The following is a 13,821-nucleotide window of genomic DNA, read 5'->3' on the forward strand; positions in this document are numbered from 1 at the left end:
TCTGCAAACTACTAAAGACAATTTTGAATTAAATAATTAAGCCCAGCCTTTTCTGTCACAGATGTTAATTTGTAATTCTACACATACACTAATAATAAGCAAAAATTAAAACTGAATAATGGACTTAATTCAGAAGGCTGAAAAGAAAGATCAGTAATTTCATTTATAAAATCATAAATTTCTTTAAAAATGTAACCTTGTGGATTAAAACCACAGTTATATTAAATAAATAGTCAATGGCAATCATGATGTACATCTTTAAATTCAAGTCTTGAAACATGCTGATAAACACTTCAGAGTACAAACTCATTTGGTAATCTGGGCCCAAATGCTGAGCCAGTGTGTGCAGACACAGCCCACAGACCTCTGAACCTCTGCAGGAGTGCCTATGGCTTGTAGGGAGCTGAGTTGTGCACTCCCCAGGGACAGCAGGGGCAGGAGGGATCTTAAGAAGTCATCTAGTCCAACCTCTGCCAGAGGATGAATGTGCCTTAAACACTGGCAATGTATGAAACCTGATTTAACTTTTATACAAAAAACTTAAGTAAATTATTTTATAATGTTCTCAGGAAATGTATTGCAGGGCTGTGCAAAGTTACCATCAGGATTATTTTCTTCTAATGCCTAATCAGAAGGTAGGCAATTACCTCTTGTCCTGTGAATAGGGAATTCGAAGAACAAGGTTTGGGGTTCTTTTTTTATTGTCTTCTCTGCAAAAGCTTTTTACAAATGTGAATACTCCTTTAGTCCTTGCTCCTGCAGACTAAACACACCAAATTCTTTCTTGTTTTACATGCAAAATAATGTTGTCTAGCACACTCATCTTTCTTGTCTCTCTCTGCATTAGACTCCTTCCAGTTAGACCACAACCTCCCTCAAGTGTGGTGCCTGAAACCAGATACAGTACACGAGCTCAGACCTCATTAGAACTTACTAGGCCTAATTAGAGTAAAAGGTTATTTTGTGTGAATTTAATAGGGGAATGTTTATTTATTCAGTCTAGTATGAAATTTGCTTTTTCACAAAAACATAACATTATTGACCCATTATTAACTTCTCACTCACTGGAATCTGCATGTCCTTTTCCATAGAATTACTATACACCTGGTCTCCTCCAATCTCTTTCTGTTAATTACCTCAATTCAAGACTTTATATTTGCCCTTAATAAAGTAAATCCTACTTATGTCATGTAATTTCAGTAATTAATTTAAGTAACTTCTTGTTCAAATATATTTCTCCAATACACTTTCAGCTTTTATCAGCAACAATTAATTGTAATTGAAGTATCTATTGCATAATCCAATTTATTTTATAAAGGATATCAATTAGCATAAAATTGATTTCAGGAAAGGCCTCCTTATTACATCTTCTTAGGTGACATTGAATTGTTAACAACAACCCTAAGTACAAATCACTCTTGCAGATTCTTTTAAACTGTGCTTCCTGCATTGACTGTGAAAACATCAAAAGCAGACTACCAACAGACCCTTATAAAAATCATGATGTGTCACCTTTCCAGCTTCCCCATTCACAAGCCAATTACTCTGCATGAATCACAATACTGTCATAGAAGGAACTGTTAGGATTAATCTTTCATGGTATTTTCTCTTTTCTCTGAGATTATGTATTAAAAAAATCAAAGAAATACATATAGAAACTATTTTTTCCACAGGATGAACATTCAAAAAAATTAAAATGCTTATTTCAATTTGTGAAGATCTCCCTGTCTTTGCCAAAAAGTGGTCCACATTATCTTACACATCAAATAGATCAAGGAAACATATAGTTGTCCTTACTCAATTCTATGTTCTTTAACAGAAATGCCTACTTCTTCAATATACACTCCCTGCATTGAGATTAAGATCATGAATTAAAAAAAACCTGGCCTCTCTTCTTCTACAGACTCTGGTGTATTCTGGATCACTCCAGTGGTGAATAGAAATTCTTTCCCTATCTGCTACATTTTATTGAAAACACTGTTGTCCAACACACTCAGAAGTAGTAGGTCTTTAGTAGTCTATGTACAGGTTATGTTATATAGATGATATAAAAGGTTAGTGATGGTCACATGCTGCACTAGGGTCTTCAAAGACACTCTGATGAAATCACATTAGGCAATGCTTCAAATTGAAGACAGAGAGCCAGACGTCACAAACTTGCTGGAGGTCCTGATACAAATCCATTAAATATCACAGCTGTAATAGATTAATCTAAACCATTTTATCTAATTGGCCCTATTTATAATATCATACTTGATGTTACAAATAAATTATAATATTGAATTTATAAAATTTTCACATTGCTTTGTAAAACCAACAATAGGTTTAAAGTAAAAAGAGTTTTGTTGTGGCAACAGCTTTGTTTAACTTAAACAAGACTGTAATTTTTTCAAGAGTAGAGAAATGTGTAAACATAAATATTCATTATTTTCTTCTGTACACATCTGTGTAAATTAGTTGATATAAATATAATTTACTATAGAAACATTTCTTTGTTTATGCTACACGCAGTACTATGCTGGCATCACGTACTAGATGTTGAGTCATCTTTCAAAGAGTGAGATTTATTCCTTTTGCATTCAAACCCCCTGAAAGTCCATTGCCAGAAGTGGACTTCATGTTCAGAGAATCAGACTCACAGTGTCAGAAATCTAAAATTAAACTTCAGTACAAGATTATAAATAATCAAAAATGAATGTATTATTTTAATACCATAATTGCCAGACACTTAAAGGCCATGATCAAAGTCAACCAAAATCAATGACTGTTTTTCCATTGACTTAGCTGAAATTTACCCACAGTTTCCAGTCTCATTTTAGTTTTACAATTTTATTACAGCATGAAGACTTAGAAGTACGCAGTATCAGAGCTTCAGTGTAAGAAGTAAAGCCTCTAAGTCTTTCTGGGCCTCTTTATCCTGAAAGAAACAGACAACCATGCATCAATTCAGGGAGGATAAATCCCTTCATTTGCCTAATACGTGTCTATCCACATTTCTTTACTAACAACAGACATAACACACAACTGCAACAGCCACAAAATATAAAGACTGCATAGTAGGTTAATTTATCAGTGAATACAAAAATAAAGTTTGAAGTGAAAACAAGAGCCAGATGGTGGCCTCCCTTTACAGCTCTGTTAAAGCACTAAAATGTAAGCCCACAAATAGCCTTCTCAGCAGACCAGTAAGCCCTTCGGCTTGGGATATAATTTTTATTGGTGTACTTCACATAAAATATTGCCTTGCCTTATACCTGATGTAATCTTGCATCCTGACCACATGCAATTTCTCTAAAGGTGTTCTGTGATGTTTGCTAATGATTTATTATACAACTAAGAAGAAAACATTGGGAAATGTAATGAATGACACAGGTTAGACTGTGGTTTCAGTGCACACAGCCATACCTACCTGTAATAGACACCATGGGCTGATGCACCCTCAGTATCTTGCAGGCTGGGCTCTGCCTATGCTACTGGGCTCAGGGTAGAGTGGGGCCAATGTGGGAGCAAGAGGCAGGTGACCTGCTGTGCTCAGAGCCAACACTACACTATACTCCTAGGGCAGCAGGAAAAGGCTCCTTTTAGGCCAATGTTTTAAGTGCACACTTTGCATTGGGCTTTTAACCTAAGCCAGGCCTAAGACTGTCTCACAGGTACCCAATATGTTTTGGCTATTCCATGCATAATCTGCTTGGAAAGGGGCACATGCATATAGGCATGTAACCACAGTACAAAAACTCCATTATTCTACTTATTTTTAAATGTCCCCTGCTTCCTTTAGCTGCTGCTGCAAAACTACTAGCTTGCAAAATGCACTTTGGTTTAAAATCACATTTCTAAAATGTCACCACCTCATGCCTGAAAGCTCATAAGGGTGCAAACACCCAACATATGCACCCATGGATATTTAACAGTTCAAATGAAAAGTGCCTGCACATCACTGATTTTGTGTAAGTATTTCTAATGACAGGGGCCAGTAATGATAATGCCACGGGATAGTCTGAAGGAAAATACTGTAGACAGTCAGTGAAGTAACCACTAGATTTCAAGATTCACTTCATTACTCAATCAACCAAATAGCTGGAACAAAATGCAGAACATTTTAGAATATATTTTATGGGTGAAGAAATTCCTGCTTCTCTTTATTTTGGTTAGTTGTCTATAATGTCATGGAGGAACAGAGAAGAATATTGAGATAATAGAAACCATATGCCAGACATGTCAAACTACATCATATTATTGGTCTGGATTAAGGCATTAATAAATTAGCTGGACACTTCTCTTGGAGTTACTGCCTTACTCCTACTGGCAACAATAGGCTAAACTATCTGCCTAATCATTTATCAGAGGCCTTTAAAGGCACACACTGCAAAGCCAGAAAGCTCTTGCCAAAATACTCTAACAGAAGGAAATGTCATACAGCATTGAGCACCCCTTAAACTCCATGTCAATACAGGCTCTCTGGAGCACCAGGCCATTGCTTTAAACAAAAATTGAAAACCTCAAAATTTTCCTTTAATTCAGGGAAAATACACTCTTTTCTGTATTGACTGTAGTCAACTTGTAAAAACTATTCTAAACTCCATAAAAAAAAGTAAAAAGCCAGATATTGTCCCATGCTAATAAGAAATGGAAAATTGTATATGGTATCTTAATTGTATCTGGTTGTACTCTTATGACATTTTTCTAAGTTGAAGATTATAAAGGTGCAGGTTTTCTCAAATCTGAATAGTGTTCAGCATTTCATGAGTTGATGGGATTCTCTACTCATTTTGCAGGATACAGCATTTTAAAAATAAATCTCCAATCAACTTTGGATAATTGTCTCTTTAGAAGTAAAGAATTATATTGGGCAATGAGCTGTACAAGTCGCAAAGGTCTAGAAAACATTGGGCAATCTTCACTGAATCTTCCTCTGGGCTTAGAAAAAAGAATGGAACAAAACCCAAAATTGTTCTAAGAACTGCCTGGAGAAGAATCTGCAAACATGCAAAGTGTTCTATCTCTGGTTTGCCAGTTCTAAACAGAACTACATCAGTTAAAGCAGGAATTATTGTTGCAAACTGTTCAATGGGTTGCATTAATTGAGCAAGCAGCTTCCAGTCAATAAGCAAAAGCATTGCAAAAAATCAGTAATGGCATTAAAAACAAAGCTGAGAATGGTCAGTTAAGGGAACTATTATGCCACCTTTGGAGAGAGTCCCTCCAGACAAAAGGTGTGTCATGCTAAAAGGAGAGAGAAGCCACAATTCTGTTCAGTGTACTAGTTTCTGGTTTTTAGGGTGAAAACTCTATTATTGCCCAAAGCTTGGCTGCGAATGGAAAGAAAAAGCCATAAATCCTGTGTTGGGCCAACTCTCCTCCTTGTTGATTTCTGGGTCTGTGGCTTTCTGGAAATGAACAATAAAGTTAGCTTTTATTATTATTATTATTATTTTTTTTCTTTTTTTCCCAGTTTCTCTTTTAGAGTGTGGCAAGCAGAAGAAGAGGTGCAAGTTGTAGAAGGAATGCAATATACTTGCATTAGTCCCATTTGTTCACCCTGAGGCTAAACTCAGCACTGACTGAACACACAGCCATTTTCAGCCTCATCTTTCTATTGTCAAGGCTTATATTTATTTAACACTCCTTATATCATTTTCAGAGTTGAATATGAGTTCAAAATGTTCTGCAAACTGCTACACAAAATGTATTCAAATAACACGGTCAGGGACTGTATTTTGCCTTATTCCTATTTTGTTGCCTTACTTTTATGTTTCATCATTCACAGGGGATATGCACAGGAAAAAAAGACCTGGGAGGCCAGGGACAGAACAAGGGGAGAGAGAGAGTTGAAAACAAGGGCAAGAAAGAAGAGAGAGCTGGTGGGAAAAAGGGAATGTTGGCTTAACTGGAAGTAGTCCACATTTTGACAGTTCACTTTTGCTGAAAAAAAAATTTACTGATACATATACATGGAGAGTTACACATATAAATGTGCATGTAAAAATTAAATTATAATTAAAGCAAGACAGAAAGATAATGATTTTACCTTCCATCTCTGCTAATTATTTCCTTATGTGCTAATACACTCAACCCAGGCACTGCACATGTGTGCACTTGTTGACAAAGTCCCAACTGTCAACAGAGAATGATACAGCCCCATGACCACAACTAAAATGGTCATACCAGCCAAGGAAAACATAATTGTGTGCAACCATTGCCAAATCCCAAGCTGACATGCATCCTGTAGGGTTTCACTGAAGTCAGCAGGGCAGCATGGTATATTCAATGAGCTGGGCTGCAAGGGTGGTCCGAAGCCGTACTCTGATATGCAGTAACAGCAATGAGGTGCTGAGAGACATTCCTGCTTTTGGGTACAGCTGTATAATTCCCTCACAGCTCCAGGAGAAATCCTGGACTGTAGCAGAAAAGACTCCCAAACATGCACAAAGGTTGTTAGAGAGCAATAGCTCTTGTGGACAGTATAAATCATGCAAAGCTAAATGCTATCCTATCCTTTATTGGTTTTCTGACAGACTCTCACAGATGGTGTGACTGCAGCATGCACTAACAATTATATAAGACCATGAGTTTTGTCCTTTGGTATTGTAACACATCAATGACATCATCCACGTGCACCTTCTACATGACTGCTGTATGTCACAAGCTGGTGCATTCTATGTTCTTTCATATTATCACTATCTTCTCTGGGGATTAACCATAACTTCTCAAGGCTTTTAGGATCAAGGCAAGCACAGCTTTAAAATATGCAGCTGTCAATAATTATAGATTTTTGGATATTACTTCAGGCAATACCCTTTCGCACCCAGAAGAACACAAATAAACAACTCAGCTCATTCAAGGACTACTGTTGAAAAATTACAAAACAGCAGAATACAATTCAGAATAGTTAGTAGTCATGTAAAATTTTAATTGGCTAGTTCTTTCCTGACTTGAAAGACTAAATTTTCACCTATGATCTGGTTTTCTTTTACTATTGTACACAATGTGGAGCATTTGGTATTAAAGAAATTCTCCTCCTTCTGCCTGGCTGCTGCCTCTCCCATTATGGGACCTACAGCTTTTCTTTCTGCACTGTCACTGCTGAAACAGCCTGAACACAATCACACCCAGTTACAGCCCCCTCAGACAGGTGCCTGTCAAGGCTTTCCTTCACCCTGTATATTGCCCCCAAGACAATATATTTCAAAATCCCAGGAGTTTGACTTGGCCCAGCTACTCTACAAAAATTCAAAATGGGTTTTTGCCAGTCAATTTTGTAATCCTGGAGTGTACCACCACTTCTGCAAATACTTCTTCCACTCTGCCCCTGCATCATGAGAATGCCCGTGGAGGAGACATACTCCATACTTTGGAGAACTGGCTGCTGACCATTCTTGCTGGACTAAGAACTATGCTAAAACTGTGTTAGCTTTGACAGGATGTTAAAACAAATACTGTGTGATAGTCAGTTTCATCATAAATATAATAAGCTTGGTATTTATCAGGATAAACTTCATCCTTATGTTATGAAGCTGTGACACCACAAAAAATATCTTCATCACTTTTTGGAATCATTTTCAGAGGGAGAGAATAAATAAGCAGACAATGCAAACAAACCTTTTTTCAAGGACTTCAAAACATGCAGATAGAAAATTGATGTGATCACTAAGATGGAGAAAAATAGACTATTCTTTGAAGTGCAAAATAATGGAAAATATAGGAAGTCTCAAATTGTTTTAGCAACTCTTTCACAAATGTCTCACTTTCCCCTAGAATTTTAGTTTGAAATTTGATTTCTTTATAATGAGTTTTTTAAAAGGGTATTCCCTCAGCTCGAAACGGTCACATTCATTGTATACAAAACCACTAATTAAAGAATAGTTTTTTTCAGCACACTTCAAAAATATTTTAGCTTTGAGTTGGTGGTAGCTATTAGGAAATTCTTGTTCAACTCCACAAACAGTACTATCAGGAAAACAATAGCCTAGAATTTAAAATGAACACAAATCTGAACACTTCCATTATTTTTCAATTGAAGCATCATTAATTTTTGCTGGCCATTTGGAGGACAAATGTGCAAAATAATCTAAAGCAACAAATATTCTCTGAAAAGCAAGGTATTTTGTACTGAGCTGAAGATGTGGAAAGAAAATATTCTGGTTGATGAGAAAACAAAAACACTTTTATAAGTTTAGCCCAAATTACTCAGTTTAAATTGGTAATTTTTTTCAAAAACAAGTCTTAATTTGTAATCTTCACTTTAAAAGCAAAAGTAAATTACTTTTTTCTCCTCAAAATCTTATTTAGAAGGATAGATTACAATAGCAGCTTCACATAAAATCTCTTGGAATATCACAAGAAGGTCTGCTCATACCACTATCAATCCATGGCTGCTGGAGTGGGTGTTTTTTGGAAAAACTTGAAAATCCAGACAGACAAATGGTCTGTTGGAATGGAACAGCTGATGGCTGATGAAATTTATACTCTGACCTCTCTTCCATCTCTCTGCAATCCCCACATTTTTCCTTATAAACAATATTAAAAATGTAATTAATAGACAGGGAAATCAATTATGATGTACAAAAAAATATAAGAAAACTGTATGAGCATGAGCTAAGCAGCTGCATTGTTGTGTAAAAATACAGCCATTACTGCTGCTTATGCTTGATTACATTTATCACCTCCTCTACATGAGTTTCAGATGTCACTGAGGCTGAAGGCAGAGTCTTTAACAAGTCTCTGCTTCCTGCCATTCTCCACCTGTAAGAAGATAATGTCATAATAATGAATTTCTGTAAAGTCTAAATCTCTCCCACTTGTTAATTTCAATTCTGAATTGCCATCATTTCTAATTACTGAGAAGGATGGAGTGCACAAAATCACCAATAATTTAGTAAAACACTTTCTTAGCCTTGGGCAAGTTTTTATCTATATTTTAAGTAATACTTTCAGCAACTCAGTGGAAATAGATTTCCTTTGCACTTTTCCTGTTTTCCTGTCTTCATCTCTTCCAAGACTATGCTTTTTGTAACGCAACTGCTGCTTTTGAGATTAATTTTTTTAAAAAATGTAGTAGAGACTAGAACCTTGAAATTTTAATCTCTTCTGTGTCAGGCTGTTAACTCCTTTGTGGTGAGCTTACTGGTCCTACAAGCACAGAGTTCATTGTCATGCTCATGCTTGTCTCCAGACACAAGAAAAATTCTGTGACTATTATACTTCATAATTCTACATTGAGACTTGAAATTCTAGGAGTTCCAGCACTGAAAACTTCTAACAATCTTTATTATAAACAACAAATTAGGGTCTTATTCCCCTTACAAGCAAAGGACCATGTGTTTAACCAAAGACACACCCACACACACACCCCCCCCCCACCTGTTCTGTCTTTCTGCGTGCAAGACAAATGCTCATGATTTCAAAATTAAATTACATATTTATCTTCAAATTTAAAAAAGTAATTTTATTCCATCACAATAGTCCACCACATCTGGTTTCAAGAGCCCTTCACATAGTCATACTCAGCAAGACTTTGAGCACACTACAAAATGAGTCTCAGTAAGGGTAAAGCAACATCCTCTAGCAGAACAGAGCAGCTGTTAAGCACTTAACAATACCTCACAGCAGCCCTGAACATTCGGATCTCTTTTACTGAAGGGGCAAATGTTTCCCAGGACCCTGAGGTTATCCACCTGGGTAGCAACCAGAGGAAAAACTGGACAATTTCATGTCCCATGCACCTCCAGCAGTGAAGTACCACTCTACACTATTTATGGCCAAGGAAGGACTGTATGATTCATTGGAGGTTTTTTGTTTATAAAGGATAGAGACAGGTCTTTAAAGTTGCACTGTAATATCAGCTATGTTTTTCCAGATGTAATTTGAACCAAATCTCACATACTTCCTTTTAAAATAAAAAGAATGCATAGACTGATAAGTTAAAAATGTGCCAAGCTATTTTTAAAAACTGTCCTCTTTTAAAAAATCCTCCTGTAACTCTTAATGTACAGAACTCAATCATAACTTGTTTCTTTTTTTGTAATTTCTCTGTATCCTTTTTAAGATTCAGATTAGGTTTGAAACTAATAATCTGATTAATCAGGCTATCTGATTTTTTTTCCTTTAACAAGAATTACCTATGTTTGGAAGCCCCTTTACCCCTTGAATTAAAACAAACTCTATAAATGGTAGAACAAATGCACAGAAGGGATATTTGGATGTGACATAACACTCAAGACAAAAATAATATCACTTAACTCAAAATGTTATGTGAAATGAATCCTAGAAAAAGTGTCAAAGAAGTGTCCTGAGTTACAGCAGCTGAGAATTTGACCTGAGGATTAAAATGAGCTATGGGCTACTTTACTGATGCCAAGCACCTCTGGTTCCCAGAAGTAACTGGAAACTGTGGATGCTCAGAAGCAATAAAAAGTAAACCGTTGTCTATGATAATTCTTCTGTGGGATGATTTTTATCATGAAATAGTATACATTTCTTCAATGTGGCACCTTTCCAGCAACTTCGTCTCTCAGTCTGCTCCTGATTTCATGCCTTTATACAAATACATGTTTTGCACTAGAAGCCAAAATTTAAAAACAATAAAGGAGTTCCCCTGCTTGAAGAAAGAGAAAACTCATATGACAAACTATTGATTGCACTTGGGAATGATGGGTTTCACATGACTGTGACAAAACACCATACTGCTGACAACCTTGAGATCCTGAGCTGTGGCAAATGGAAAGAAATCCTCACACTGCTGCTAACCTGTGCGTTTTTTTAAGACCACAAACCCCATCTTCTACAGTACTGCAGTCAATTCAGGCACTAATAAAGTGCATATTAGCATCTGTTTATTACTCTCTCCCCAATGCCTCTTCAGTCTTATTACAGTCTCTTCCCCCTCTTAAACTAATCTCACTATAAGTTATTCCTATATACAGCTCCAAGCCCTGAGCCACTTCACTTCCAAAATATTTTCCCAAAAAACAGTAACAGTCTTTCTGTAACACAATAACCAAAACAACATGTAATATTTGAATTCAGATGGGATTTGAGGTAACAGTCAGCAACAGCAGAGTTCATGTTCCAGATCTCCATTTCACAGTAATTTCTTTCAGTGTGCACTTGGTTTTTTTTACCCTGTGCTGAGTGCTTGGTTGTTTTTTTTTAAATTGAATTACATATTACTGCCCTAATGCCATAGTCTTCTGGAAGAATGCCATACTGCCCTAATGACATATTCTAGTCTCTTTTTTTTCTAAACTTAATTCAAAACACATCACAAGTAAACAAGAAAAAGGAGACAAATCTGTGATATCTATAGAATTAGCCAAAACAGGAGAGGTCAAATCATCTTGTCCTCTTCAGATGGACAGAAGATTTTTTGGGCCCATTTGACACTCACTCTTCTGATTATACAAATCAGTGTAATTCTTGTTCTTATCACCATCCTGCTTGCCAGAATACATACAACTATCCCTCACCTGTGTGTTCCTTCTTCTCAGGTCTGCTGATACTTCAGAAATGTGATGGGATATTAAACAGATAATTTATAGCAGCCTTTACTATGTTCTGTAATAGGCAAGCTGAAGGTATATTTTAACAGTAAGTAAAGAATAAAGAATTAAATAGTTGTTAATGTCATATCAGTATCAATACATATTTAAAGAAACACTGAACTTAAGCAATGATTACTTAATTTATGATTGGTACATACTATAACTGGGGCCAGAAATTAGGCCACCCAGGAGCAGTGGCTGGTGAGGCATGCAGGGGTCTTTCTTCCCAGCAGGAACACTTGACATAAACATGTTAGTGCTCCACACACAGCATTTATTGTCAATCAAGTTACAGAGTTATTTAATGGTCTTTTTCCTTAACTTCAAAGAATTAAATGGGATGGGGCCAATTCCTCTCAGGAATCACCTCTCTTTCTCCATACCACATCTGCTGTGCTCAGAGAGGGTCCCTTAGGCTGAAAAGGCTCAAGTTTGAACTCATCATGCTCTAGGATGGTAAGATGTTCCTAGTCATAGGTCAGTTATGGAACTTGCTTCTACATGAGATCAGACACAGTAAACCTTCTTGCCATGACTTGGTTCATATTCGAGAAATTAAACAACTTAAAATCTCTCAAATATTTGTAGAAATTTTGTGTCCACATACCAAAAATGCTCTAATGGGCCTAAAACACTGTAATGGGCCCTGAGAGAAATCTAGTAATCTCTTAGAACAAACTCTAGGCCAGCAGATGTGACTTGAAGAACTGTGCCTCCTTAACTGGCTTGTGGTTGAAGACAAAGCCAATCTTGAATAATTAATCTGCCTCTGCTGTAGTTAACATACTGCCCTTGACAAGAATCATCAACCAGAGGCTTTCAGGAGCAGAGACAGAGACTGTAGGACAAAAATCCAGAGTGCTTTCAATCAAGAAAAACATAGGTCTGGGGCAAAATTTCAGCTAGAGTGACACACTCAACTGTTTTGCTTATGCTCAAGATGATCTAATGAAGTGGGTTGAATTACAAAGAGTACAATTCAATTTCTGACATAGACAAGTCCCTGACAGTTCCCGAAACACAGATTTTTTTTAAAGCTGTTGATAGAGACAAATGTAATGAGCCAACCTAGAGCGGAGGAAAAAGGAATGTTCTGTGTTCAGAGGAAAAACTGAAACATTATGTTGTTACCGGCAGTGCAATAATGGATGCCAAAGAAAAGGGAGCAGTCACAAGGGAACAAGTTATCACACTCAATACCCACCTCATTAGTAACTGAGAGAATTGACAGTGCAGAATCACAGTACTTCAGTGCATTGTTTTTCTGGCCAAGATCTTTATAGCACTGAAAAGAAAAAACATTTTGTTTCCAATCAGACCACTATAAGAACACCAGAGTCTAAAAATCATTATTTTTAAAAGAACTTGGTTACCTTTGCCAAATACACATAATTGCATTTGGAATATCCTGGATGCATTTCTTCTGCCTAAATAACAAAAAACCAGGAAATAAAATAGACATGAAACTTGTGTGATGAGATTTATGCAGTCTGCGTAACATTTTTAGTAATACATTACATTTCTTCAAACATCAGACCAAATCATCCCTACTCTGTGTAATGCAATCTGTTTAGTAGCACTTAAAAACAATAAAGAAAACAAGAAAAAAAAAAAAAGAAAAAAAAATACAGAATTCAAACCCTAAACCAGGCACATGAGATGCTGACAGTGAACACAGAAAATGTTCTGTGTATTGCTGGCTCTCCTCTCTCCCCAAGCACTCTGTAAAGATCTAGGGTCATTCTGTACAAGACCTATTGGATTAATTCACTTACAGGATAGGCTTAAAGATACCACTGTCTATAGATTATTAACATTTTTTTCCTCATCAAAGAAATAAGAAAGCAACTAACCATTCAGACTTTGTGTAATGAGTAAGGAACTGTGTTTATAAATTTTACAATTATTTCCCTTCCACAGTCTCTTATCTTCTAGCTCTGGGTTCACCTTTCTTTTCAAATTATCATCTTCTGAAAAGTTCAGTCAATTAAAAAAGCTTAATAATGTCTTTTTTTTTTTTTTTAACACATCAAGAATATAGAAGCTTGCAAGATGAATAAAACTCTTACTATCTACTAACAAAGAAGAAGCTTTTAATCAAAGAACAGCTATTGGAAAGGGAAAATGACATCAGTGAAATCTATAGCTGTAATCTTTGGAGCAAAACAATGCTGCTTTACCACAACTGTGTGGAATCAAACAACTGAAAAACAAACCTAAACAGTTGTCTTTTAGACAGTAATTTGATTTTTGTTGCTGAAGATGACTTAAAACCACA

At 36.3% G+C, this 13,821-nt stretch overlaps 1 protein-coding gene across 3 annotated transcripts in view; it reads right to left on the reverse strand.

Moving 5' to 3' along the window:
* Positions 1 to 683: 683 nt before the first annotated feature.
* Positions 684 to 13,821, reverse strand: part of RMDN2 (regulator of microtubule dynamics 2) — a 48,418-nt gene continuing 35,280 nt past the window's right edge. For 2 of the 3 annotated variants that reach the window (XM_077782055.2, XM_077782054.2), the window contains exons 9-11: positions 12,917 to 12,970; positions 12,748 to 12,828; positions 684 to 2,917 (exon numbers count right to left, since the gene is read on the reverse strand). In XM_077782055.2, the coding sequence (XP_077638181.1) occupies positions 2,864 to 2,917; positions 12,748 to 12,828; positions 12,917 to 12,970 (189 nt within the window). In that variant the 3' untranslated portion in view covers positions 684 to 2,863. Of the gene's footprint in view, positions 3,557 to 12,747; positions 12,829 to 12,916; positions 12,971 to 13,821 lie in introns of all 3 variants that reach the window. The other variant, XM_085576925.1, reaches the window with a different exon arrangement.

Source organism: Lonchura striata, chromosome 3 (genome assembly GCF_050655825.1).
Source record: "Lonchura striata isolate lonStrDom1 chromosome 3, ASM5065582v1, whole genome shotgun sequence".
Taxonomy (NCBI): domain Eukaryota; kingdom Metazoa; phylum Chordata; class Aves; order Passeriformes; family Estrildidae; genus Lonchura; species Lonchura striata.